The following is a 25,629-nucleotide window of genomic DNA, read 5'->3' as shown; positions in this document are numbered from 1 at the left end:
GTTCCCTTATTCCCTTAAATCCCAATTTAACCACTAAAACATGTTTTTGGGAAAATTTTATTATCTCAACCACCCTCGTAGCTCGATTTCATCCCATTCAAAAAGTTTGCTTTTAAAAAGCCGGTGAATGATCGTAAAAAATCGATTTTTTATTATCAAATCGATATATAAAACATCGATTCACAAAATTTTGACAGTTAAATCGATTTGTTTATGAAAGGTGAGTGATTGTAGAAAATAATAGATTTTTTCTACTACTAATCGAATTATAAAACGTGGTTTTTTGAAATTTTTACATTTGAGTCATGGAGGTATCGATAAAATCGATTTAACTACTTCCTAAATCTTGTTTACAATAAATAGGTCGATAGATCATGGAAATAAATCGATTTTTTTATCACTAATCAAGATTTAAACATCGATTCATCAAATTTTGACAGATAAAACGATTTTAGTATTTGTTTATGAAAAGAGGTGGGTGATCGTAGAAAAGAATCGATTTTTCACTATTGAATTGCGGTATGTTTTCTAACCATAGACAACTTTCAAACCGAAAAGTGATTTTTATCGAAAGAATTCTACAAAATAACGTTTGTAATAAAAAAAATCAGGACGCCACAAGTCTATGTTGGCTGGTATCTCTCACAAACGAGGCCATCAGCTACCGTTGACAGATATAAAAGGTTAGGCGGCAATTATCTTATTACTGTTGTAACATTCACTTTACTTTCTTATATTAAAGTTTATATTTAATTTTAGGGGTAGTACAATATCATGATTACTCTTATCCCATTAAAACCCTTGAAGTTAAATCAATAGAATTAAAATTTGACAGGATATGGTGATGTACGTCAACTTATCGATCCCAAGATGGCGGCAATGTCATTCAAACGTCTTATTATAGCGTTGTTGCCACATTTTTTCGATAATTGATAGAAATTCATTATCGATTGACGAATATGATATCTTGTATACGGGGTTATCCATTATTAAAAATTATAGGGAAAGGGAATGAATAAAAACACAATAATTTTTTTTTGTTTTATTTAGTTTATATGTTTAATCCAAAAACATTATATTTTACAAGAATGTCTTATGTACAAAACACTAAATACGTAAATATATTCTAAAAACAAAACTACCTAAAATTAAAAAAAAAAAGGTTTCATGTAGCATAATATGTAACCGATAATAAACTGGAAATTATCAAATAATTTTTTTGAAAAAATTAAAACACGACACGTTAGTTTAGCGTTTTTTAGATCGTGGAATCCATTTATCGAAATCCCTAATATAAGAATATCCTACTTTTTGAATTTATTAAAAGGGGGGCCTATTTTTTTAGGATTAGAAATTGATTGGGGAAAAAATATGTACACTAAGAAAAAAGTTAGAAATAATTATTTACGGTTTTATTTTTTTAATTTTCTTATAAATTCGAATTGGAAACTAAGGTTTAGATAAATGGATTCTGAGATATTGAAAACGTCAAATTAGCTTGTTTTATACGGGGTATTTCGAAAAAATGGTCCGAAAATTGTTTTAAATTGAAAGAAATCGTCGAATTTGAAATTTAATTGGTAATTTTTTTTGAATATTTTGAGAATTTCCAGTCACGAAAAAATACCAAAGCAACGATAAATACCCGAAAACTTTACTTACTATTTAAGTTTGATACAAGATACAAGGGAGATTGAGAATATACACATTATTCTAAACGTTTACCCATTATTTTAATTCAGTTAAATGAAAATTCAAAAAAAAAATCAAAATGGCGTTTACAGAATTTTGATTTCGAGTCCTTTTTAGCAATAATTTGAAGGTCGAAAAAGGCGGCTTTAAAAATATTGTCAAATGGTCATAAAATATGGGAAACAGTCTAAAAAAAATTTAATATTTTTAAATAATTGTTAAATTATAAAAATTCGAATTTTTTCAGTTTTTTTCATTATTAGTAGTTAATTTTAATTATTTTTTGCGAATATTTTGATTTCTACTGTATAATACTTAAATTTAGAAAAAAGTTTGTAAAAGTGTTAAATTTGAAATTTTGTAATTTGCCAAAAAAAGCTGCAAAAAGATCTCCAAAATCAATATTTTTTTTAAATTTTTCTGATTTCAATTATATTTCAAAAAATACAAAAATAATCAGGGGGGTGAAGATTTTTCAAATAAACAATTTATTCGATAAATTAGAAAATAAATTTTCTTTTTAATTATGTTCCAATAATTACAAAAATAATAAAGGGGGTAAAATTGCAGAAATTAGGATTTTTAAAATTTTTCTGATCTCAATTATATTCCAAAAAATACAAAAATAATCTAGGGGGGTGAAAATTTTTCAAATAAACAATTTATTCGATAAATTAGAAAATAAATTTTCTTTTTAATTATGTTCCAATAATTACAAAAATAATAAAGGGGGTAAAATTGCAGAAATTAGGATTTTTAAAATTTTTCTGATCTCAATTATATTCCAAAAAATACAAAAATAATCTAGGGGGGTGAAAATTTTTCAAATAAACAATTTATTCGATAAATTAGAAAATAAATTTTCTTTTTAATTATGTTCCAATAATTACAAAAATAATAAAGGGGGTAAAATTGCAGAAATTAGGATTTTTAAAATTTTTCTGATCTCAACTATATTCGAAAAAATACAAAAATAATCTAGGGGGGTGAAAATTTTTCAAATAAACAATTTATTCGATAAATTAGAAAATAAATTTTCTTTTTAATTATGTTCCAATAATTACAAAAATAATAAAGGGGGTAAAATTGCAGAAATTAGGATTTTTAAAATTTTTCTGATCTCAATTATATTCCAAAAAATACAAAAATAATCTAGGGGGGTGAAAATTTTTCAAATAAACAATTTATTCGATAAATTAGAAAATAAATTTTCTTTTTAATTATGTTCCAATAATTACAAAAATAATAAAGGGGGTAAAACTGCAGAAATTAGGATTTTTAAAATTTTTCTGATCTCAATTATATTCCAAAAAATACAAAAATAATCTAGGGGGGTGAAAATTTTTCAAATAAACAATTTATTCGATAAATTAGAAAATAAATTTTCTTTTTAATTATGTTCCAATAATTACAAAAATAATAAAGGGGGTAAAATTGCAGAAATTAGGATTTTTAAAATTTTTCTGATCTCAATTATATTCCAAAAAATACAAAAATAATCTAGGGGGGTGAAAATTTTTCAAATAAACAATTTATTCGATAAATTAGAAAATAAATTTTCTTTTTAATTATGTTCCAATAATTACAAAAATAATAAAGGGGGTAAAATTGCAGAAATTAGGATTTTTAAAATTTTTCTGATCTCAACTATATTCGAAAAAATACAAAAATAATCTAGGGGGGTGAAAATTTTTCAAATAAACAATTTATTCGATAAATTAGAAAATAAATTTTCTTTTTAATTATGTTCCAATAATTACAAAAATAATAAAGGGAGTAAAATTGCAGAAATTAGGATTTTTAAAATTTTTCTGATCTCAATTATATTCCAAAAAATACAAAAATAATCTAGGGGGGTGAAAATTTTTCAAATAAACAATTTATTCGAAAGAAATTAGAAAAACATTTTCTTTTTAATTATGTTCCAATAATTACAAAAATAATAAAGGAGGTAAAATTGGAGAAATTAGGATTTTTTAAATTTTTTTCCACTGCTTGAAGTTAATAAATCTTTTTGCAAATATTTTTATTTCCATTGTTCAGAACATAGATTCAAAAAAAATTTAAAATTTTGTAATTTACCATAAACATAAAAAAAAAGAATTTTCAAAAATTTTTTTTCGTATTAAATCGATAAAATCAAAATAGTAATCTGGGGGGTATATTTTGTATTGTTAAATAAACGTTTATATTATTTTTCTATTTTATGAATATTTATTTTCATTTTTAATACGTAATTTGGGGGACAATATTTTTTTAAATTGATATAATTATTCAATATATATATTTACATTTTTTTTTCGAATAAAATTTGTAAAAAAGTATCGAAAAATAATAAAGAATATTATTATTATTAAAAGCAAAATTTGTATTTTTCGATTTTTCGAAAAAACGTCAAAAAAAATTAAAAACGATTCTATCAAAAATTTTAATCCTACGTTCTAAAAACGTAATTTTATTATTTATTTTTCTCGACCCCCCCGAAATGAAACCAGACATTTTCCAACCATAAATTTGTGCTTTTTCTAATTTTGGTAATTTGAATTTTCGTTACCTGAATTTCGAAAAATAACTAAAATGCAACCAAATGGATATATACAGTGATCTATAAATAATTTTTCGAAATATGAATTATATTTATTAAAATAAAACAATTTTTTTTATAGTTAATATCATAATAAACCGTTTGGCAACACCGCGTCACACGTCACAGACGTAGACAATTTTTCGCGTCGTTTTACCGCCGTACAGTATAATAAAATACCTCGACACGTACTTCTGACGTCATTACATAGTATTTATGATTTGATTGTATATTTAGTAGTGAATTTCATTTTTTAGATCATAATTAGTGTCAAATCCTGTACATATATGGTAATTTTTTTGTTTTTGTAACATAATTTCTTCTAAAAATGTCAACCAGTTGTCATTACGTCAAATGAGGTAGTTTCTCACTTCGTTCCACTACTACAAACGTTAACACGTCAGTAATAGGCAGTTTTTCGCGATGTAACAATTTCCAAAGTGACTTTTCAGATAATTGTGACGTTTTTCGATAATTTTTCTAACAGAGATGGACATTATATTATGTTTTGAGCATAAAAAGAATCAAATTCTCAATATAGATTGTAAAGACCATAATTTTTAGTCTGCAAATCGAATTTCCTCTTCAAATGTCATAACAGCCAGTCACGTTGGTTATAGGCAGTTTCTCGCGTTGTAACATTTTCAAACTACAAGATAAATTGACATCTGACGTTATTGGAAATAATTCGTGTTTTTTTTTTTTATTTAAAAACTAAATTTTAATCGCGAGTTTAAATTTTTTTGGTTTTCTAAGGATTCAAAATTAGAATCCAGATCCTTAAAAATCGGGATTTTGTTTTTCTTTCAACTCAATTTTTTCTAAAAACGTCAAAAAATTATAACCAATTGACACCACTGCGTTATACGTGAGTCATAGGCAGTTTTTCGCGTTGTATCATTATGTTACACCAAAATATGATGAATTATGACGTCATTTGAAATTAATCGTGGATTTTTCTTATATGAAAAAAGGAGCATTCGGGAACAAAATCGGAATTTAGATCCCAAAAACCACGAAAAATTTCAACAAGTTGGCAACATTGCGAAATGCGCGTGTCGTAGGCAGTTTTTCGCGTTGTACCACCAAATAAAATGACTTTTCAGTAACTTCTGACGTCATTCCGAATTATTCGTGATAAAAAACACGAAATTTAACAGTAGATTCAATTTTTTTGCTCACTTTCAATCAAATTTCTTCGAAAAACGTCAAAAACCTCCAACCAATTGGTACTACTGCGTAATAAATGAATCATAGGCAATTTTTCGCGTTGCATTATTAATGTACTCTCGAATAATACGACTTTTCAGTAACTCATGACGTCAAATGAAATTATTCGTGAGCTTCTTTGTTAACAAACACGAAATTTATCGGTAGATTCAATTTTTTCGACGTCAGTTTTTCTTTTGGAACAAAACTTCTTTTCAAAGCCAATTTCTCGCGACGCTCCACCACCGCGCCTTTTATTTGTAACCAAAAACGAACGTTGCGATATAATATTCGCCAGAAACGCGTTACGAACAACGTTTTTTATACGTCGCGTATTTCCTCGAATTGGTTTTAGATGAAAAATGAAAATGCTAATACCGAAAACAAAAAAATTAAAATAAAAAACGATCCCTAGCAGCTAGAAAAAAAAAAGCGCCGACGACAATCACCATCAAAAACTAACCTTAAATATATAAAATAATCCGTTCATAACAAATCATAAATTTATTGTTAAAATATCGGAAAATGAATCGAATGGGTAGAAACAATGAATCACTTAAACTATCGAATCATTCACGAAAAGAAAAAAAAAATATCATATCAACAATAATAACTGTCGCTCTATTTATTCCTATATAAGCTCCGATTTGAAATTGAGACTTTACGAGCGGTGTTTGAATCGTACGATTAAAAACGGTCGGTGTGTACCACGCTTTAAATCGAAATCCAACTGTTTTTGGGATTTATCAAAGTGATCTTGGCGGTTAATCAACGGGATTGTGTTCGTGCGATTAAAACCGGTCGTTGTGAGCTAAGCTTTAGATAAAAATGATTCCATTTATCGGTTAATCAACGGGATTGTTTTTGTACGATTAAAACCGGACGGCGCGAGATCGACTTCGGATGAAAAGCGCGGAATTTTGTTCTCGCGATTAAAACCGGTCGATGTGAGCTAAGCTTTAGATAAAAATGATTCCATTTATCGGTTAATCAACGGGATTGTTTTTGTACGATTAAAACCGGACGGCGCGAGCTCGACTTCGGATAAAAAGCGCGGAATTTTGTTCGTGCGATTAAAACCGGTCGTTGTGAGCTAAGCTTTAGATAAAAATGATTCCATTTATCGGTTAATCAACGGGATTGTTTTTGTACGATTAAAACCGGACGGCGCGAGCTCGACTTCGGATGAAAAGCGCGGAATTTTGTTCGCGCGATTAAAACCGGTCGATGTGAGCTATGCTTTAGATAAAAATGATCCCAATTATCGGTTAATCAACGGGCTTATATTCGTGCGATTAAAACCGGTCGTTGTGAGCTATGCTTTAGATAAAAATGATCCCAATTATCGGTTAATCAACGGGCTTATATTCGTGCGATTAAAACCGGTCGTTGTGAGCTATGCTTTAGATGAAAATCGATAAAACCCTACCAATTACGGGTCAAATTAAAGCGATTGTTTTTGTACGATTAAAACCGGATGGATGAAAAGCGCGGAATTTTGATCGCGCGATTAAAACCGGTCGATGTGAGCCGGGCTTTAAATAAAAACCGAATCGACAGATTACAGGATGTCAAAAAAAAAATAATAAAAAGAGCGACAGTTAAAAGTGATAATTCAACTATTTAACGAGTGCTTGGGGGATAACCAAGTGACTAAAGTAAACCCATTGTGGGCGAAAGAGAAAAAAAAAAAAACAACGAACGCGACGCTCATGTAGACACGCCGCAATCTGCTTGTTCCACTTGATTTTCCTCGTAGACAGGTTGGGACTCCGGTACGAACTGAGCGAAACCGTTGTTCACCAAATGTTCGTTCAAACATATTACGTTCTGAAAATAAACAAAAAAATATTATACGATTCGACATACGTTCGGTTTAAATGAAATCGATGTGTAATAGGCATTAGATATAAAATCAAAAACATACCGTAACGTACAAACGTGTACGATCGAAATCGTACGGTTAAAAACTGTCAGTGTGTACCGAGCTTTAAATAAATTTTATGGAAGGTGTCGACGAGGTTGTAATAAAACGTTTAAAAACGGTCCGTGTTTGCTCAGCTTTAGAAAAATATTGAAAATTGCTTCAATTAGGGGACGTATAAACGATATTACCACCGTTCGGTCAAAAACGGTCGGTGTGTGTTCGGCTTTAGATAAACATTGAAATTTCTCTCAATTAAGGGACGGTATCGACGAGATTGTCGCAATACGGTTTAAAAACCGTCGGTGTGTGCTATGCTTTAAATGAAAATTTTTTCTATTGCGGAGTTTAACGCCAATTAGGGTGAGTTTACACCGAAGAGATCCAAGATAAAAGGCGAATAATACAAAATGTTATGACATCTATCCATAACCTCAAATATTTGGTTACTGAAGTTTCCTTCAACGATTTTGAGTGCAGAAAAAGAATCGGACGGTTAAAAACGATCGGTGTGTGTTCGGCTTTAGATAAACATTGAAATTTCTCTCAATTAAGGGACGAGATTGTCGCAATACGGTTTAAAAACCGTCGGTGTGTGCTATGTTTTAAATGAAAATTTTTTCTATTGCGGAGTTTAACGCCAATTAGGGTGAGTTTACACCGAAGAGATCCAAGATAAAAGGCGAATAATAAAAAATGTTATGACATCTATCCATAACCTCAAATATTTGGTTACTGAAGTTTCCTTTAACGATTTTGAGTGCAGAAAAAGAATCGGACGGTTAAAAACGGTCGGTGTGTGCTCGGCTTTAGAATTTCTTTCAATTGAGGTACGTATCGACGAGACTGTAGTAATACGGTTAAAAACGGTCGGTGTGTGCTCGGCTTTAGAATTTCTTTCAATTGAGGTACGTATCGACGAGACTGTAGTAATACGGTTAAAAACCGTCGGTGTGATCTGAGTTTTAAATGAAAATTTTTACGGTTGTGGGACGTATCTGCGATATTACAACCGTACGGTGAAAAACGGTCGGTGTGGGCTGGGTTATAGGTCAAATGTATATGAAAATGGTTGGAAAACAGGCGAAACATGAAATTTTAACAATTTAGAAATGATTTTTTCGATAATTTTACCTGCGTTCCTACAACTACGTATATTAATACGAGTGGTATTCCGTCTTCCGTGTAATCGGCTATTTGCGTATACATTATGGAACCTTTGGCAACATCGGCTACTAAATTATAAGCATCTTCAGACCAGGATCCATCCTCTGTAATTATTTAAAAATATTTATAAGAATATAAAATGAAATTTCTCGACTTTTTGGATAAATTCTGAGGAATCATTTCGAATAGGTTTTTTTGCAGAAAAAAAAAATTATTATACAATATGTCCTTGCAAATGAAAATCAAATGGAAAATATTTTTATTATGCGTTTTTAATGGGAAAAAATTGATAAATTACAAAAAAAATCGAAAACTTAAATTATATTCTATAGTATACGAGGTTCAATCAAAAATTATGGATTACAAAAAAAAAACGTTATCAAAACCACACGTCACATGAACCTCGTTTACATAAAGAAAATTATGCGCCGTTGCCGGACGTAAAAAAAATCCGAATTATTGAAAAAACGAGTTCCTCGTTGAATTCTATCGAAATTTAAGCGCTGTTGCCAAACGTCACGAAATTTCTTAGATACAAATAAAAAAAAATGACGAAATTTCGTTTCAAATATTTCGAATTGCGAAAAAAAAATTTCATTTACAGATTTTCGAAACGCTGTTGCCAGATGTATCAAGAAATCCTGTATTTATACGGAAAATTTTTTTTTCTCAAATTGTTTCGTTTTTTCAAAAAGATAAATAAAAAAAAATCGAAAGCGCCGTTGCCGGACGTTATAAAAAAAAACGAGTTCCTTGTCGAATTCTATCGAAATTTAAGCGCTGTTGCCAGACGTTAAGAAATTTCTTAGATACAAATAAAAAAAAATGAGGAAATTTCGTTTCCAATATTACGAATTGCGACAAAAAAAAACAATTTCATTTTCAAATTTTCGAAACGCTGTTGCCAGATGTATCAACGTAAAAAAATCCGAGTTATTGAAAAAAACCAGTTCCTTGTCGAATTCTATCGAAATTTAAGCGCTGTTGCCAGACGTTAAGAAATTTCTTAGATACAAATAAAAAAAAAATTGACGAAATTTCGTTTCCAATATTTCGAATTGCGAAAAAAAAAACAATTTCATTTTTAAATTCTCGAAACGGTGTTGCCAGATGTATCAAGAAATCCTGTATCTATATAAGAAAAATTTTTTTTTCTCAAATTGTTTCGTTTTTTCAAAAAGATAAATAAAAAAAAGTTACAAGCGCTATTGCCGGACGTAAAAAAATCCGAGTTATTGAAAAAAACGAGTTCCTTGTCGAATTCTATCGAAATCTAAGCGCTGTTGCCGGACGTCACGAAATTTCTTAGATACAAATAAAAAAAATTGACGAAATTTCGTTTCCAATATTACGAATTGCGAAAAAAAAAAATTAATTTTCATATTTTCGAAACGCTGTTGCCAGATGTATCAATAATTCTGTATTGATATGAAATTTTTTTCTCTCAAATTGTTTCGTTTTTTCAAAAAGAAATAAAAAAAAGTTGGAAGCGCTGTTGCCAGACGTCACGAAATTTCTTAGATACAAATAAAAAAAAAATTGACGAAATTTCGTTTCCAATATTTCGAATTGCGAAAAAAAAAACAATTTCATTTTTAAATTCTCGAAACGGTGTTGCCAGATGTATCAAGAAATCCTGTATCTATATGAAAAAAATTTTTTTTTTCTCAAATTGTTTCGTTTTTTCAAAAAGAAATAAAAAAAAGTTGGAAGCGCTGTTGCCAGACGTCACGAAATTTCTTAGTTACAAATAAAAAAAAATTGACGAAATTTCGTTTCCAATATTACGAATTGCGAAAAAAAAAAAATTAATTTTCATATTTTCGAAACGCTGTTGCCAGATGTATCAATAATTCTGTATTGATATGAAATTTTTTCCTCTCAAATTGTTTCGTTTTTTCAAAAAGAAATAAAAAAAAGTTGAAAGCGCTGTTGCCAGACGTCACGAAATTTCTTAGTTATAAATAAATAAAAAAATTGACGAAATTTCGTTTCCAATATTACGAATTGCGAAAAAAAAAAATTAATTTTCATATTTTCGAAACGCTGTTGCCAGATGTGTCAATAATTCTGTATTGATATGAAATTTGTTTCTCTCAAATTGTTTCGTTTTTTCAAAAAGAAATAAAAAAAAGTTGAAAGCGCTGTTGCCAGACGTCACGAAATTTCTTAGTTATAAATAAATAAAAAAATTGACGAAATTGACGTATAAAAAAATGTTTAGATCGCTCGAACTTACCGTTTATCGACATAATATTCGCCAAAATGCATTCGGCCGCCTGGAAAGGCAACAACATAAAATCCCCTCTGATCTGTCGAAGTTTGGAATTTTCCACCCAAGCGAAACCGCCGTAATCCAAAAATCTGATATAGGACGTATCGTTTTGTACGTCCGAAGATAATATGATCGCCCTGTACCAGGCGTTGACGGAATAAGCGGCGCACACCGTATTATCGGCCACCGGCGTGGGTATCAAGGGGGAATCGCTTTGGGAATAACACGCGTTCATACAATTCGTCAATAAATTTAGACTGGGGAACGAGGGGTGGGTGGGTTGTTGGAGGAACAGGTGATTGGGGGCGACGAGACAACTCAAAACGGTGTCGTTGTTGATACCTTCGACGAGCTTCAACTGAAAATACAAATAACGACAATAAACTTTATATACACGCACGAAAATATACGCGTCCTACTCACGTATAAATAATCGGGAATTAGGGAGACTACGGGGGGCGCCGGCGTCAAATCTATTTGTTCCAACGTCACTTCGGGATATCTCTTAGAAGGAAATTTGTCTCTGATCATTTTCAAAGCGTTTTCGATTTGCTGGGTGGCGCCTTCTATTGAGCAAATTTTCATTTTGTTATTGTTCGGATGCGCCCTGACTATTACCGAAACGTTGGTCGTGTTCCTTATTTGAGATACGAAACTGCCGTTTCTGCCGATTAATTTTCCTACCAAAGATTGCGGTATGACGAATTCGTAGAAAGTTGGCAACGTGGCGGTTACGTCGATGTTTGGGGTTCGGGAAGGGGGTGGGGTGGCTACGTCGCTGCCGCCTTTACCGCTATCGCTGGAACCCTGAAAATATGTTTTACCAACATCCTGTATATCGTCGTATAAAATTGTTTAGGCGGGTAATTGTTTTTCGTACATCCTGTATATAAATTATTGAAACGACTTTTGGAATCTAATTTTTTTATTAAAATAATCCCTCGTATCATTGTACTTGACGGATTATCGAGATGAATAATTTTTTTTTGTATTTATCAGTTAATCTATAATAATATTTTAAGTACTTGACATATTTTTAACAAGTACTACCACGAAAACAGCAATGACGAATATTTTGTGTATTTTTTTTGATAATCGTCGATTAATTTCAAATTTTTGAACCCGCCTCGTATTACAGAAACTGTTTTCTATAAGAAAATCTAATTTTTCAACGCGCCTTGTATAATATCATAATTCGTAATTTTGAACATACCTCGTATCATAAATATTTAAGATCATGATGAAATTTTACTTTTTAACATACCCCGTATCATAAAATGAATATTTTTCTAGTTTTACTGTTGCAATGAATATTAATTTTTCAACCAACCTCGTATCACAAATATTTTTTTGACTTTAAGATCGTTACAAAATTTTACTTTTCAACATACCTCGTATTGCAAATATTTTTTTGACTCTATAATCGTAAAGATTTTAATTTTCAACATACCTCGTATCATAAAATGAATATTTTTCTGGTTTTATTGCTGCAATAAATTTTAATTTTTCAACCCACCTCGTATCACAAATATTTTTTTGACATTAAGATCGTTACAAAATTTTACTTTTCAACATACCTTGTATTGCAAATATTTTTTTGAATTTATAATCGTAACGAAATTTTACTTTTCAACGTACCTCGTATCATAAAATGAATATTTTTCTGGTTTTATTGCTGCAATAAATTTTAATTTTTCTACCCACCTTGTATCACAAATATTTTTTTGGCTTTAAGATCATGACAAAATATTACTTTTCAACATACCTCGTATCATAAAATGAATATTTTTCTGGTTTTATTGCTGCAATAAATTTTAATTTTTCAACCCACCTCGTATCACAAATATTTTTTTGACATTAAGATCGTTACAAAATTTTACTTTTCAACATACCTCGTATTGCAAATATTTTTTTGACTCTATAATCGTAAAGATTTTAATTTTCAACATACCTCGTATCATAAAATGAATATTTTTCTGGTTTTATTGCTGCAATAAATTTTAATTTTTCAACCCACCTCGTATCACAAATATTTTTTTGACATTAAGATCGTTACAAAATTTTACTTTTCAACATACCTTGTATTGCAAATATTTTTTTGAATTTATAATCGTAACGAAATTTTACTTTTCAACGTACCTCGTATCATAAAATGAATATTTTTCTGGTTTTATTGCTGCAATAAATTTTAATTTTTCTACCCACCTTGTATCACAAATATTTTTTTGGCTTTAAGATCATGACAAAATATTACTTTTCAACATACCTCGTATCATAAAATGAATATTTTTCTGGTTTTATTGCTGCAATAAATTTTAATTTTTCAACCCACCTCGTATCACAAATATTTTTTTGACATTAAGATCGTTACAAAATTTTACTTTTCAACATACCTCGTATTGCAAATATTTTTTTGACTCTATAATCGTAAAGATTTTAATTTTCAACATACCTCGTATCATAAAATGAATATTTTTCTGGTTTTATTGCTGCAATAAATTTTAATTTTTCAACCCACCTCGTATCACAAATATTTTTTTGACATTAAGATCGTTACAAAATTTTACTTTTCAACATACCTCGTATTATAAATATTTTTTTCACTCTATAATCGTAAAGAAAATTTACTTTTCAACGTACCTCGCATCATAAAATGAATATTTTTCTGGTTTTATTGCTGCAATAAATTTTAATTTTTCTACCCACCTCGTATCACAAATATTTTTTTGGCTTTAAGATCATGACAAAATATTACTTTTCAACATACCTCGTATCATAAAATGAATATTTTTTAGGTTTTATTGCTGCAATGAAATTTAATTTTTCAATGCACAATTCGTATCACAAATATTTTTTTGACCTTTATATTTATTCCAAATTAGAAAAAAACAACGATATTTATTTCCGGAAGTTACGTCATTTTAAACGAACGTCTTTATTACCTGTTTCCCTTGAATTGTCATTCCACTGACATTTGAATCGTACCCATTTAAACGAATCACAATTTAGCGACACTACATCCAACATTAAAGTGTTAATGTCACGTAACGTGGTACTTTAACCACAATCTTATCAGTGAAGTAGCTTAGAGGTGGTATTCATACAAACACTGTTATATATCACTGGTCTATAAAAATCCAGCTACACGATTATTTAGTATGTGCTTTGTGGGTTGTTTTTTTATTAAAGTAATTTAATTGAAATTTTTTTAAAGAAAGTAAAATGAAAAATGAAAATAAATTTGTACGTTTTAAATACGAAGTGAAAAGTAATTATTTTATTGTGAATCGATCGTTGAAAGACTAGTTACCTAAAGTAGTTTTGCACTGTTGTCAAACTTTCATTGAATTCACGTAAAATTAGTTAAAAAGAAAAATAAACAATAAAAATAAATTTATACGTTTTAAATAAGGAATGGAAAAGTAATTTTTTTATTGTGAATCGATCGTTGAAAGACTAGTTACCTAAAGTAGTTTTGCGCTGTTGCCAAACTATTCATTAAATTCACGTAAAATTAAAGGAACAAAAAAATAATCCTTCGTTTTTCCCCCATATCTTCGAAAATATGAATTTTAGAGAAAAAAGTTTAAAACAAAAAATAAAGCTCATAAAAAGCTCTACATAAAAGTTCCTATACGTTTTTTACGTAAACCTATTTTTTTGGTTGTTACAGGGGGGTACATAGGTTAATTTGAGATACTTGGGGCCATAACATCCAAAAAAAATAGATTTACGTAAAAAACGTATAGGAGCTTTTTTGTAGAGTTTTTTATGGGCTTCATTTTTTATATAAAACTTTTTTTCCTAAAATCGATATTTTCGAAGATTTTTAATAAAATATTTCTAGCCCCTAGTTTTTCTCGTACCAAATTTTCCAAAATGAATTATTAACAAAAAAATAGACGAAATTAAGATGATTTGTACGGGAAAAAAAAAATTTTCTCACCTCGCTATGATTATCGGAGATGCTGCTTAACGAAGGGCTGGCCAACATGACGTCGGAAGGACTGTGATTGGCGGAATCCCTTTCGGTATTTTTTTGTTCCCTTTTCTTGGGACACTCTTTATTTTTCCCGATCTTCAAAGTGGTCAATTTCTCCTCGACTATGGCCATATCTTTCTGGGCCATTTTCCCCGTTTCCTTCTTCTGATTTTTCTTCCCTTTCGAACAAATATTTTCGTCGGCGGGCGAGTCCGTTTTAACGGAAAACGAATGTCCGTTTTTCATCGATTTAATTTTCTCGATTTCCAAATCGAGGTCCTCGTCGGATACGACTCGAGGGGTAGTTTTCGTGGCCCTCAATTCCGGGGGTATGACAATATCTATGGGAGACGATTCCACGCCGGAGAGGGATCTGGAAAACGATTTGTTCGGCGTTGAAGACGCCGTCGGAATCGTCTGTTCCGCCTCGTTCAATTCCTCGAATAGAGATTTTTCTTCGATTTCCTCTTTGCGCGACGTCGATTTATACCCCGGGTCACTTCGAGGTCCAATTCTCTTCTTTTTGAACCACAAATAGCTGAGTAGAACGGCTACAGTTGGCAATGTCCACACTAGCAATTGACGTGAATGGTACGGGGCCATAACTTGATCGATCCACGGTTAGTTTCTTTATGAACGACACTACCCTGAAAATACGATTGTCACATCCGTTCATTTTGACACTTTTGACGTTTTAAATAACTAAACAAATATTTAAATGACGGATCATATCAATAAATACCGTAAATATCATTCGAATCGATCCTAAATCAACAAACAAAATCGATATCAATAATTTACTACGTAGAAAAATATTGAAATAAATCGATATTCGATGTGAAAATGATGATGTCAACAGTCGGACTTGATAATATCGACAATTACACTACATTGTTAAATTCAAAATAATCTAAGGAATTTTACACAATCTGGCAACGTGGCTTAAGTTATAAAAGATGGAGGAAAACGCGATCGGGTGAGACTCGGCTTTACGACGAACGCGCCATGAACAGATTTGCCACGTTGCCACGTTTATACGGGAAACTTTCAGACGGAGGATTTATCATTATTAAATTATTTTATTTTTTAGTACGTGTTATTGTAAAAATAAGTTCCGGAATCGAAGTAAACTGATCAAATTTGTACCGGGAACGTCATATTTCAAATAACTCAATACGAGGGTCGCTAATTAAGTTTTGAGATACGCCAACATATACGTCAAAATTGACATTTGTAATTTTGAACATACCTCGTATCATAAATTTTTTTGTTGGTTTCAAGATCATGACGAAATTTTACTTTTTAACATACCCCGTAATATAAAATATGAATATTTTCTATAATGAAATTTAATTTTTCAAGGTACCTCGTATCATAAATATTTTTTTGACTCTACAATAGTAACGAAATTTTACTTTTCAACATACCCCGTATCATAAAATGAATATTTTTCTGGTTTTATGGCTGCAATGAATTTTAATTTTTTAAACCACCTCGTATCATAAATATTTTTTTGAATTTATATTCGAAATTCTACACAAGCTGGCAACGTAGCTCAAGTTATAAAAGATGGAAGAAAACGCGATCGGGTGAGACTCGGCTTTACGACGAACGCGCCATGAACAGTTTTGCCACGTTGCCACGTTTATACGGGAAACTTTCAGACGGAGGATTTATCATTATTAAATTATTTTAGTTTTTAGTACGTGTTATTGTGAAAATAAGTTCCGGAATCGAAATAAAATGATCAAATTTGTACCGGGTATTGGAACGTTACATTTCAAATAACTCCATACGAAAGACGCTAATTAAGTTTTGAGATACGCCAACATATACATCAGAATTGACATTTATAATTTTGAACATACCTCGTATCATAAATTTCTTTGTTGGTTTCAAGATCATGACGAAATTTTACTTTTTAACATACCCCGTAATATAAAATATGAATATTTTCTATAATGAAATTTAATTTTTCAAGGTACCTCGTATCATAAATATTTTTTTGACTCTACAATAGTAACGAAATTTTACTTTTCAACATACCCCGTATCATAAAATGAATATTTTTCTGGTTTTATGGCTGCAATGAATTTTAATTTTTTAAACCACCTCGTATCATAAATATTTTTTTGAATTTATATTCGAAATTCTACACAAGCTGGCAACGTAGTTTAAGTTATAAAAGATGGAGGAAAACGCGATCGGGTGAGACTCGGCTTTACGACGAACGCGCCATGAACAGATTTGCCACGTTGCCACGTTTATACGGGAAACTTTCAGACGGAGGATTTATCATTATTAAATTATTTTATTTTTTAGTACGTGTTATTGTAAAAATAAGTTCCGGAATCGAAGTAAACTGATCAAATTTGTACCGGGAACGTCATATTTCAAATAACTCAATACGAGGGTCGCTAATTAAGTTTTGAGATACGCCAACATATACGTCAAAATTGACATTTGTAATTTTGAGCATACCTCGTATCATAAATTTCTTTGTTGGTTTCAAGATCATAACGAAATTTTACTTTTTAACATACCCCGTAATATAAAATATGAATATTTTCTATAATGAAATTTAATTTTTCAAGGTACCTCGTATCATAAATATTTTTTTGACTCTACAATAGTAACGAAATTTTACTTTTCAACATACCCCGTATCATAAAATGAATATTTTTCTGGTTTTATGGCTGCAATGAATTTTAATTTTTTAAACCACCTCGTATCATAAATATTTTTTTGAATTTATATTCGAAATTCTACACAAGCTGGCAACGTAGCTCAAGTTATAAAAGATGGAAGAAAACGCGATCGGGTGAGACTCGGCTTTACGACGAACGCGCCATGAACAGTTTTGCCACGTTGCCACGTTTATACGGGAAACTTTCAGACGGAGGATTTATCATTATTAAATTATTTTAGTTTTTAGTACGTGTTATTGTGAAAATAAGTTCCGGAATCGAAATAAAATGATCAAATTTGTACCGGGTATTGGAACGTTACATTTCAAATAACTCCATACGAAAGACGCTAATTAAGTTTTGAGATACGCCAACATATACATCAGAATTGACATTTATAATTTTGAACATACCTCGTATCATAAATTTCTTTGTTGGTTTCAAGATCATGACGAAATTTTACTTTTTAACATACCCCGTAATATAAAATATGAATATTTTCTATAATGAAATTTAATTTTTCAAGGTACCTCGTATCATAAATATTTTTTGACTCTACAATAGTAACGAAATTTTACTTTTCAACATACCTCGTATCATAAAATGAATATTTTTCTGGTTTTATGGCTGCAATGAATTTTAATTTTTTAAACCACCTCGTATCATAAATATTTTTTTGAATTTATATTCGAAATTCTACACAAGCTGGCAACGTAGCTCAAGTTATAAAAGATGGAAGAAAACGCGATCGGGTGAGACTCGGCTTTACGACGAACGCGCCATGAACAGTTTTGCCACGTTGCCACGTTTATACGGGAAACTTTCAGACGGAGGATTTATCATTATTAAATTATTTTATTTTTTAGTACGTGTTATTGTAAAAATAAGTTCCGGAATCGAAGTAAACTGATCAAATTTGTACCGGGAACGTCATATTTCAAATAACTCAATACGAGGGTCGCTAATTAAGTTTTGAGATACGCCAACATATACGTCAAAATTGACATTTGTAATTTTGAGCATACCTCGTATCATAAATTTTTTTGTTGGTTTCAAGATCATGACGAAATTTTACTTTTTAATATACCCCGTAATATAAAATATGAATATTTTCTGTAATGAAATTTAATTTTTCAAGGTACCTCGTATCATAAATATTTTTTTGACTCTACAATAGTAACGAAATTTTACTTTTCAACATACCCCGTATCATAAAATGAATATTTTTCTGGTTTTATGGCTGCAATGAATTTTAATTTTTTAAACCACCTCGTATCATAAATATTTTTTTGAATTTATATTCGAAATTCTACACAAGCTGGCAACGTAGTTTAAGTTATAAAAGATGGAGGAAAACGCGATCGGGTGAGACTCGGCTTTACGACGAACGCGCCATGAACAGTTTTGCCACGTTGCCACGTTTATACGGGAAACTTTCAGACGGAGGATTTATCATTATTAAATTATTTTATTTTTTAGTACGTGTTATTGTAAAAATAAGTTCCGGAATCGAAGTAAACTGATCAAATTTGTACCGGGAGTTGTTATTGAACGAAACCCGAGAAATTATTGATTTAAAATTTAGTGTACACTAAGTTTTCTGATACCTTGGAACGTCATATTTCAAATAACTCTATACTAGGGTCGCTAATTAAGTTTTGAGATACACACACATACATATACGTCAAATTTGACATTTGTATGGCGGACGTACACGGAACGTGGTTGAAATAGAATTTAAACACGGACAAAAATAAAATATAAACTACGTATATAATTAAAATTTCGTAAACAAATATTTCGTAAGACCATCGTAAAATTAGTTAATACTGAATAAATATTGTGGTGGGAAAATTTTAACGCTCATCGACGTGGAGAGAACCGATCAAATGTGGGCGTTCGGAGGAAATTGCATCGTTGCCAAAGATAGGAATATAATTTTCAAGGTCGGTAAAAAATTGCTAGCATCAAATTTGTTGAAAGAAAACATATTTTTATAGCTTTTTTTAGGGCGTTAGGTCAAGGATTTATGGCAGTAAGTTTATCTATATAAATTTTTTTAGTATTCGTAAAAAACGATGATTAGATAAAAATCGTCGTTCAAATGGATCTGGCAACGATGTAATTACTCTCTATCTTAGAAAAACTTCCATTCAAAGATAGCAGGAAGGAAATAACGGAATTTCAAGGTTACTAACAACATCGAAAGTTGTCTGTGCAAAATCGATTTTTCTTTTACTATTAGATAGGGATGAAATAAATATTTGGATGTTTCGATGTAATTTTTGGTTGGCAAAACTTTTATTTTGGAACCATGAATGTTAATTGTTCGAATATGGTAGACATAAAATAATTAAGTATCTTGAAATGTCAATGTCAAATTAACTGCCATGAAATTTTTTGTCAAAAACACGTGGAAATTACAAAAACCAGACGACCTTTAGAAATAAATAAATAAATTATAATATATATCAATTTCATATAAAGTAGATCCGTTATAAATACAAGGAAAGTCAAAATAATAAATTTATACAGGGTGGAAAGTTATTTAAATTTATTATTATAATTTTTTTTTTAATTTTAATAGTAATTTTTTTGTAATAAATCTCCAAACGTAAATCGTTATCAAATTTTATGATGATAAATCTCCGGACGCCGCTGGTTTTATTTTTGTCGATTCCAAGGTAAAATTAGCAAACTATAATTTTCCATTAAATCATTGCTTTTGGGATATACACAATCGGTGAATCACTGTTTAATTTGATTAAACGTGATGCGGAAATTTTAAATTTATACCGGGAACGGTCAAAAATTCTTATAAACACGAAGCATAAACTAAACAACCCCCGGGTCCAAATGAATAAACTCCCGTCTATATTCAATATTAACTCTATGAATAATGCGCTGGATTTACACTTTCCGTTCGTTCAGCGAGAAGAATTTTTCATGAAATCCTAAATTTTCTTTCATACAAGATCGTAATCGAACAGGAACTGTCAAAATGTGTGTGGGAATAAAATAAATACTACTGGGCTGAAGCCTATCCACGATAAATAATAAAAAACCTAAAATATACGAGGTTGTTCGAAATACGAAAAAAAAAACACCAATAACCTGTGTACTAAACGTTTCGAAAATGGAGGACAACCTGTATATGATTTACTCGCCAAAATTATATAAAAAAAATTTAGGTATATACGTTAAACGTGAAAAATAAATTAAAACCACCCTATATAAAGAAAAATGTACAATTAACAATCAATAGCGATCTTTTTTTTAAAAAACCAGTTTACATTCACTTCGTCATGTCAACTTTCTATCTACAAAAACTACTATCGCTTACCATGGCTTAAATATACAGTATCGAAAAAAAAATTATAACACATTCCAATATATTTATCAGTATAAATGTCAACAGTACTTCGTGGTAGATTACGAAGTTTTTAGGAAAAACAATTAGCTTGGCAACGCCGCGGACGAAATAGAACCAGTGTGTCCATATTACCAACCACTGTGTGTGGGAGAGAGAGATAGAAACTCGTTGGGAGATGTGGGCATTTTTAAGTAATTGTTTCAGAAACGCTGATAATTTGAGGTTGGGTCTGACGCTCGTCAAATGTGTATGAATTTAAAAATAAATAAATGAAATACAAAAAATGATTCATAAAATTTTTAAAATAAAAAAAGCGAAAGTAAAGTAGACGTCATTAAAGATTAATTTTTTATACTGTTAATTGAATTTTTTCGCAATAAAATTAGAAGAGAAGAGATGTAAACTGATCCGATAGTCCTTTTTTTAGTATCTACATACACAAATCCGCTCTATATACAGGGATTTCGATTCTAATAATTTAATTTATGGAACAAGAGAAAATCCAATAATAAAAAACTTAAACTAAAAAAACCGCCATTCAATTTATGAAGACTAATTTAAAATTAATTTTGATATATAAACATACACTTTGATTTACGATAAGTGACCTTTTGAACTGTGTATCTGTTTTTTTAATGATAATGTATGTAAATTAATTCTAGTTTTATTTGTAACACAGATTAAGTAAAATTCGTATACTTTCGATTTCATTCATAGTTTTTTTTTATCAGAAAGAGGTTTTATATTCAAGTTCCAGATAGTCCAGTAGATATTAAAATAATAATTACGTTAAATATTATATTGTTTTATTAGAAATTAATTTGAACCGGTCCTGGAGAAATACGATTTTTTGGTGACACGATAGGAAAATAACATAATTTTCTGTTTTTACTCAATAAATATGAAAAGAAAATCAAATAGATTAGGAGATAATCATTAATTTAAATTAAAAAAAAAATCATCGTAATCAAAATCAAATTTAGATCTAAATGATCATTAAAACTAGTTTTTTTTTTAAATAAAAACATTCATTTAACTGACAATTATTTTAACACGTTAATTCGTATAAACACGGCCTAAACTAATTTATAGTATGAATCGTTTAATCTATAATCACTCGTATGGCAACAAAGAGGAGACGTCCATTTTAGTTACAAAACTAATAAAATTTAAAAAAAAATCAAAAATCTAATCATTTCTAACGTCAATACGTAATTTTCTACAAAAACAAAATTCCAAACGGCATAAATAAATTCGTTTACGAAAGTAACAAATTGCAAAGTAAAACCAAGAAACAATATGGCAAACTTACCATCGTTTAAATGACAATTCATCCGAAAAATAAACAATTCTCACAATACCACACACTTATAGTATTCTAAATACTAAATTCCGAGTGAATTCAAAAACAAATAACTGTTATAATAATTTTTTTATATGATATTAACAACATCAACAACGTGTCTGACCGGCTAACACATACCACGTGGACGTGTTGCCTTCTCTCGATTCTTGAATGTTCGAAAAGTTCGCGCGTGCGCGTTGAGATACAAGGACAACTCGATATTAGATTTAATTGAAACGCGGGAAAGAACGATTGCGGTGTTGACAGATTTATCGAATTACAATGATATTGATGACGACGAAATATTATGGAGACAATAAACATAAAAAATTTAATACTGATATACAGGAGGAGAAGAAAAATATAAAATAATAGCGTAATAGAACGAAAGAGATAGTAGAAAAACCGAAATATTTGAAACAACTAAAAAATGAATTTTGAATATTTCCTTGTGTATAAAACGTAAGCGAATGTTTTTTAAATTTAGTATCGACAACATGTTATGTAAAACCGCAATAAACAAATCGCGTATAGTTTATCATTGCCACTTATCACTAATTTTAAACATTGTATCTTATCCATTTATATACGTTGTTTCTAATTTGTATTACAAATTGTTTAATTAACATATAAATAAATTTAAAAGCCTTTTTATCAGGTTATACGACTAAAAATAAAAAAAAAACAATCACACCTTGCGCTGTGTTAGTCCGGGCATTGAATTGCACTATATACATTCGAAAAATATAAATAGGGACTAAAAATTTTTTTTTCAAATTGTGTGGTTTTTGAAGGACTATTCGCATCTGATTTAAAATGAAAGTTAAAATGAAATTTTAAATCATAAAACATACAATTTGTACATAAATAAAAAAAATTAAAATTTTAGAACAATTTTCGAAAAATTAATTTCATCACGGTATAGAGCGTGAAATATCCTACAATTTTGATCCTTACAAATTTTTTGTACGAACAAAAATGAAAGAGATATCTAGGTAATAATGTCAAAAAATTATTATACGACTTCCGGGACTAATATCTGAAAACTGGCAACAGCGCTGTATCTAGAGAGAAGCCGTGAGATCGTTTGATCGAATACAAGGAAAATAATTTTAGTAAATCGAATACCAAGTGATAAAACTAAAAAATTTATTGATAAAGGAACATACTTTCGTTGAAAGTTTTAAAAATGGATGCACTAATTGATTGAAAGTTTCATTGCCATTAATTTTGAGATGAGAGACTCGTTTTAACACTAATAAAAGAGAAATTCAACCAAGAAACCTGCTCTTCATGTATCAATCTGATATTATCTCAATTGATTTCAACCTATCGCAAACCATTTACTATACTTAATATACAGGGTCGCCAGATAAAAATACAAGTTTTTATATATCCAAAATGGATGTCAATGCAGTGAAAATGTCATCAAAAACTTAAATTTTCAAAAATCAATCTATTAATGTGATTTGAGTTCGTTATACGAATAATACTTTTTGTAAATTATACAAGTGTTTAATTACTACGAATTATCTGACCACCCTGTATATCTATATACAAAAATTGTGAACTGCAAGGTGATAATTAAAAACTGTTTATAAATTAACGTTATTTGATATCAAAACACGTTTAATGAAATCGATTGTATCAAATGGTGAATGGATTTTGTGAAATATCCAACTGGTGACATAACCACTTGACATTATCTGGTTAAGCCAGATAATGGTGTTCAATTTCTCAAGTATTTCATTAAAATTTGCCCCATATTCGATAAAAATAGTATAAAGTTGATAAATTATAAAAATATTTCTTCAAAAATCACTTAAAAGTACATCGACAGTACTTCATATAATTTTTTTAAACTTCAACTTGTACACCCTGTATATATGATACTTTCTCATTATGAAAAATGAAAGCAACATATTTCAAGAATTTATAAAATAACACTAGAAAACCTTGATTTCAGCTACATTCATCATATTAACAGGAATAACACATATATACAGGGCACTATCATATTCATATCATAATTTGGAACGATCGACTATCAATTCGTATAAATAAACACGGAAAGAGAAATTTCCAAATTCTATAAAAAAAATTTCTACGTAGTAAAAAATTCGGTCATTTAAAATAACCTCAATACTCACACTATATATATTTTTTAATAATTAGCAAAAATAGTCCATGTTAAAGTAGGTAAAATGTAATTATTACAAATATTTATGGAAAAAAAACTATCGTTTGAATACCCAACCATTGTTTATTAGCATTTTTAGATCACAATATTGGTTATCCAATACTTTTTGAATCCAATAAAAAATCAGTGTACTAATTATATCCCCATCATAGTTTTAATCCCAACATATTTACCCTTATACTATGAAGAATATATCGAAATAATTGTTGAATTGATTTAATTTTGATTGAAATAGTGTATCCGCACCAAATTAGTCGAAAATTGATGTCACTGAACATATGCTTAAAATATCTCATTACCGAATTTTTCGACATGGATAAAGCATAAAGCCGGCCACATTTCTAGATAGTGGTAAACAAAAACATGAAAAATAAGAACACTTACAGTTTGTTACTGCTTCTTTTTGATATTAACGAGATCAGTAAACCACTAGGTGATATTTGTCACACAAGATTCACAATAAAAGTTGTTAAACAACAATAAAAACAATATTTAAGCAGAGGTAATATTCCACGTGCTCAAATTTTGACTACAAACTTCATTAATGATGGCGTCCTGTCAATCGGGTTCCAACCATAAGTGCTGCCACCTTAATACGTAAAATCTCTATTCTGGTAACTAATTTATTTTATCAAATAAAAAATACTGTATTTTCTTTTATTATCAATAATCACAAAATTAAGAAACGTCATATCTTTCCTTATATCTATTCACGATAAGGATAACAAAGAAATATTACCATAAGTTATTGCAGCGACATCTATTACATAGAAACTAAAAATGTGTATTATAAAATACATATTCCTGTAATATTTTTATTACAACTAAAAATATTTTGAAAAAAAAAACGTGTAATACAATACAATTCTTAATTTATTGAAATATTTTAGTGTACAATTTAATCCATTGCATTCTGTATCAAACTTTTTCATAAATTTTACATAAGTATAAGTTACATCCACTCACTCAAAGATGTCAGCACTAAACTGAGTAGTATCCGCCATTTTTAATCCAAGGTATAAAATAAAATCAATATTATGTGAAACTTATAGTCCAGCAACTCGGTAACTTTTAATAACTTTTTTAAGTAAAAGTCTGTTGATGTCTAGATGTATAAAATATTCTTCTTAATATTCTGGTAGTTTTTTTAATTATTTTTTCTTTTAATTAATGAAAATGTTAATTATAACA

General features: G+C 29.6%; 1 protein-coding gene across 2 annotated transcripts; it reads right to left on the bottom strand.

Annotated features, from left to right (window-relative positions):
* Positions 1-1,030: 1,030 nt before the first annotated feature.
* On the bottom strand, positions 1,031-24,987 carry LOC130445545 (KH domain-containing protein akap-1-like). 2 transcript variants are annotated; one of them, XM_056781240.1, is made up of 6 exons: positions 24,823-24,987; positions 14,798-15,480; positions 11,275-11,658; positions 10,816-11,209; positions 8,544-8,680; positions 1,031-7,315 (listed from the first exon to the last, which is right to left on the bottom strand). In XM_056781240.1, the coding sequence occupies exons 2-6, from the start codon at positions 15,434-15,436 to the stop codon at positions 7,196-7,198; spliced, it is 1,674 nt and encodes a 557-aa protein (XP_056637218.1). In that variant the 5' UTR covers positions 15,437-15,480; positions 24,823-24,987; the 3' UTR covers positions 1,031-7,195. The 2 variants fall into 2 exon arrangements, with proteins under 2 accessions (XP_056637218.1, XP_056637216.1); XM_056781238.1 differs by lacking the exon at positions 24,823-24,987 and adding an exon at positions 22,206-22,413.
* Positions 24,988-25,629: the final 642 nt, after the last annotated feature.

This window comes from Diorhabda sublineata, chromosome 6 (genome assembly GCF_026230105.1).
Source record: "Diorhabda sublineata isolate icDioSubl1.1 chromosome 6, icDioSubl1.1, whole genome shotgun sequence".
NCBI lineage: Eukaryota > Metazoa > Arthropoda > Insecta > Coleoptera > Chrysomelidae > Diorhabda > Diorhabda sublineata.
The sequence above is the reverse complement of the archived record's forward strand: the minus strand, read 5'-3'. Positions and strand labels throughout refer to the sequence as shown.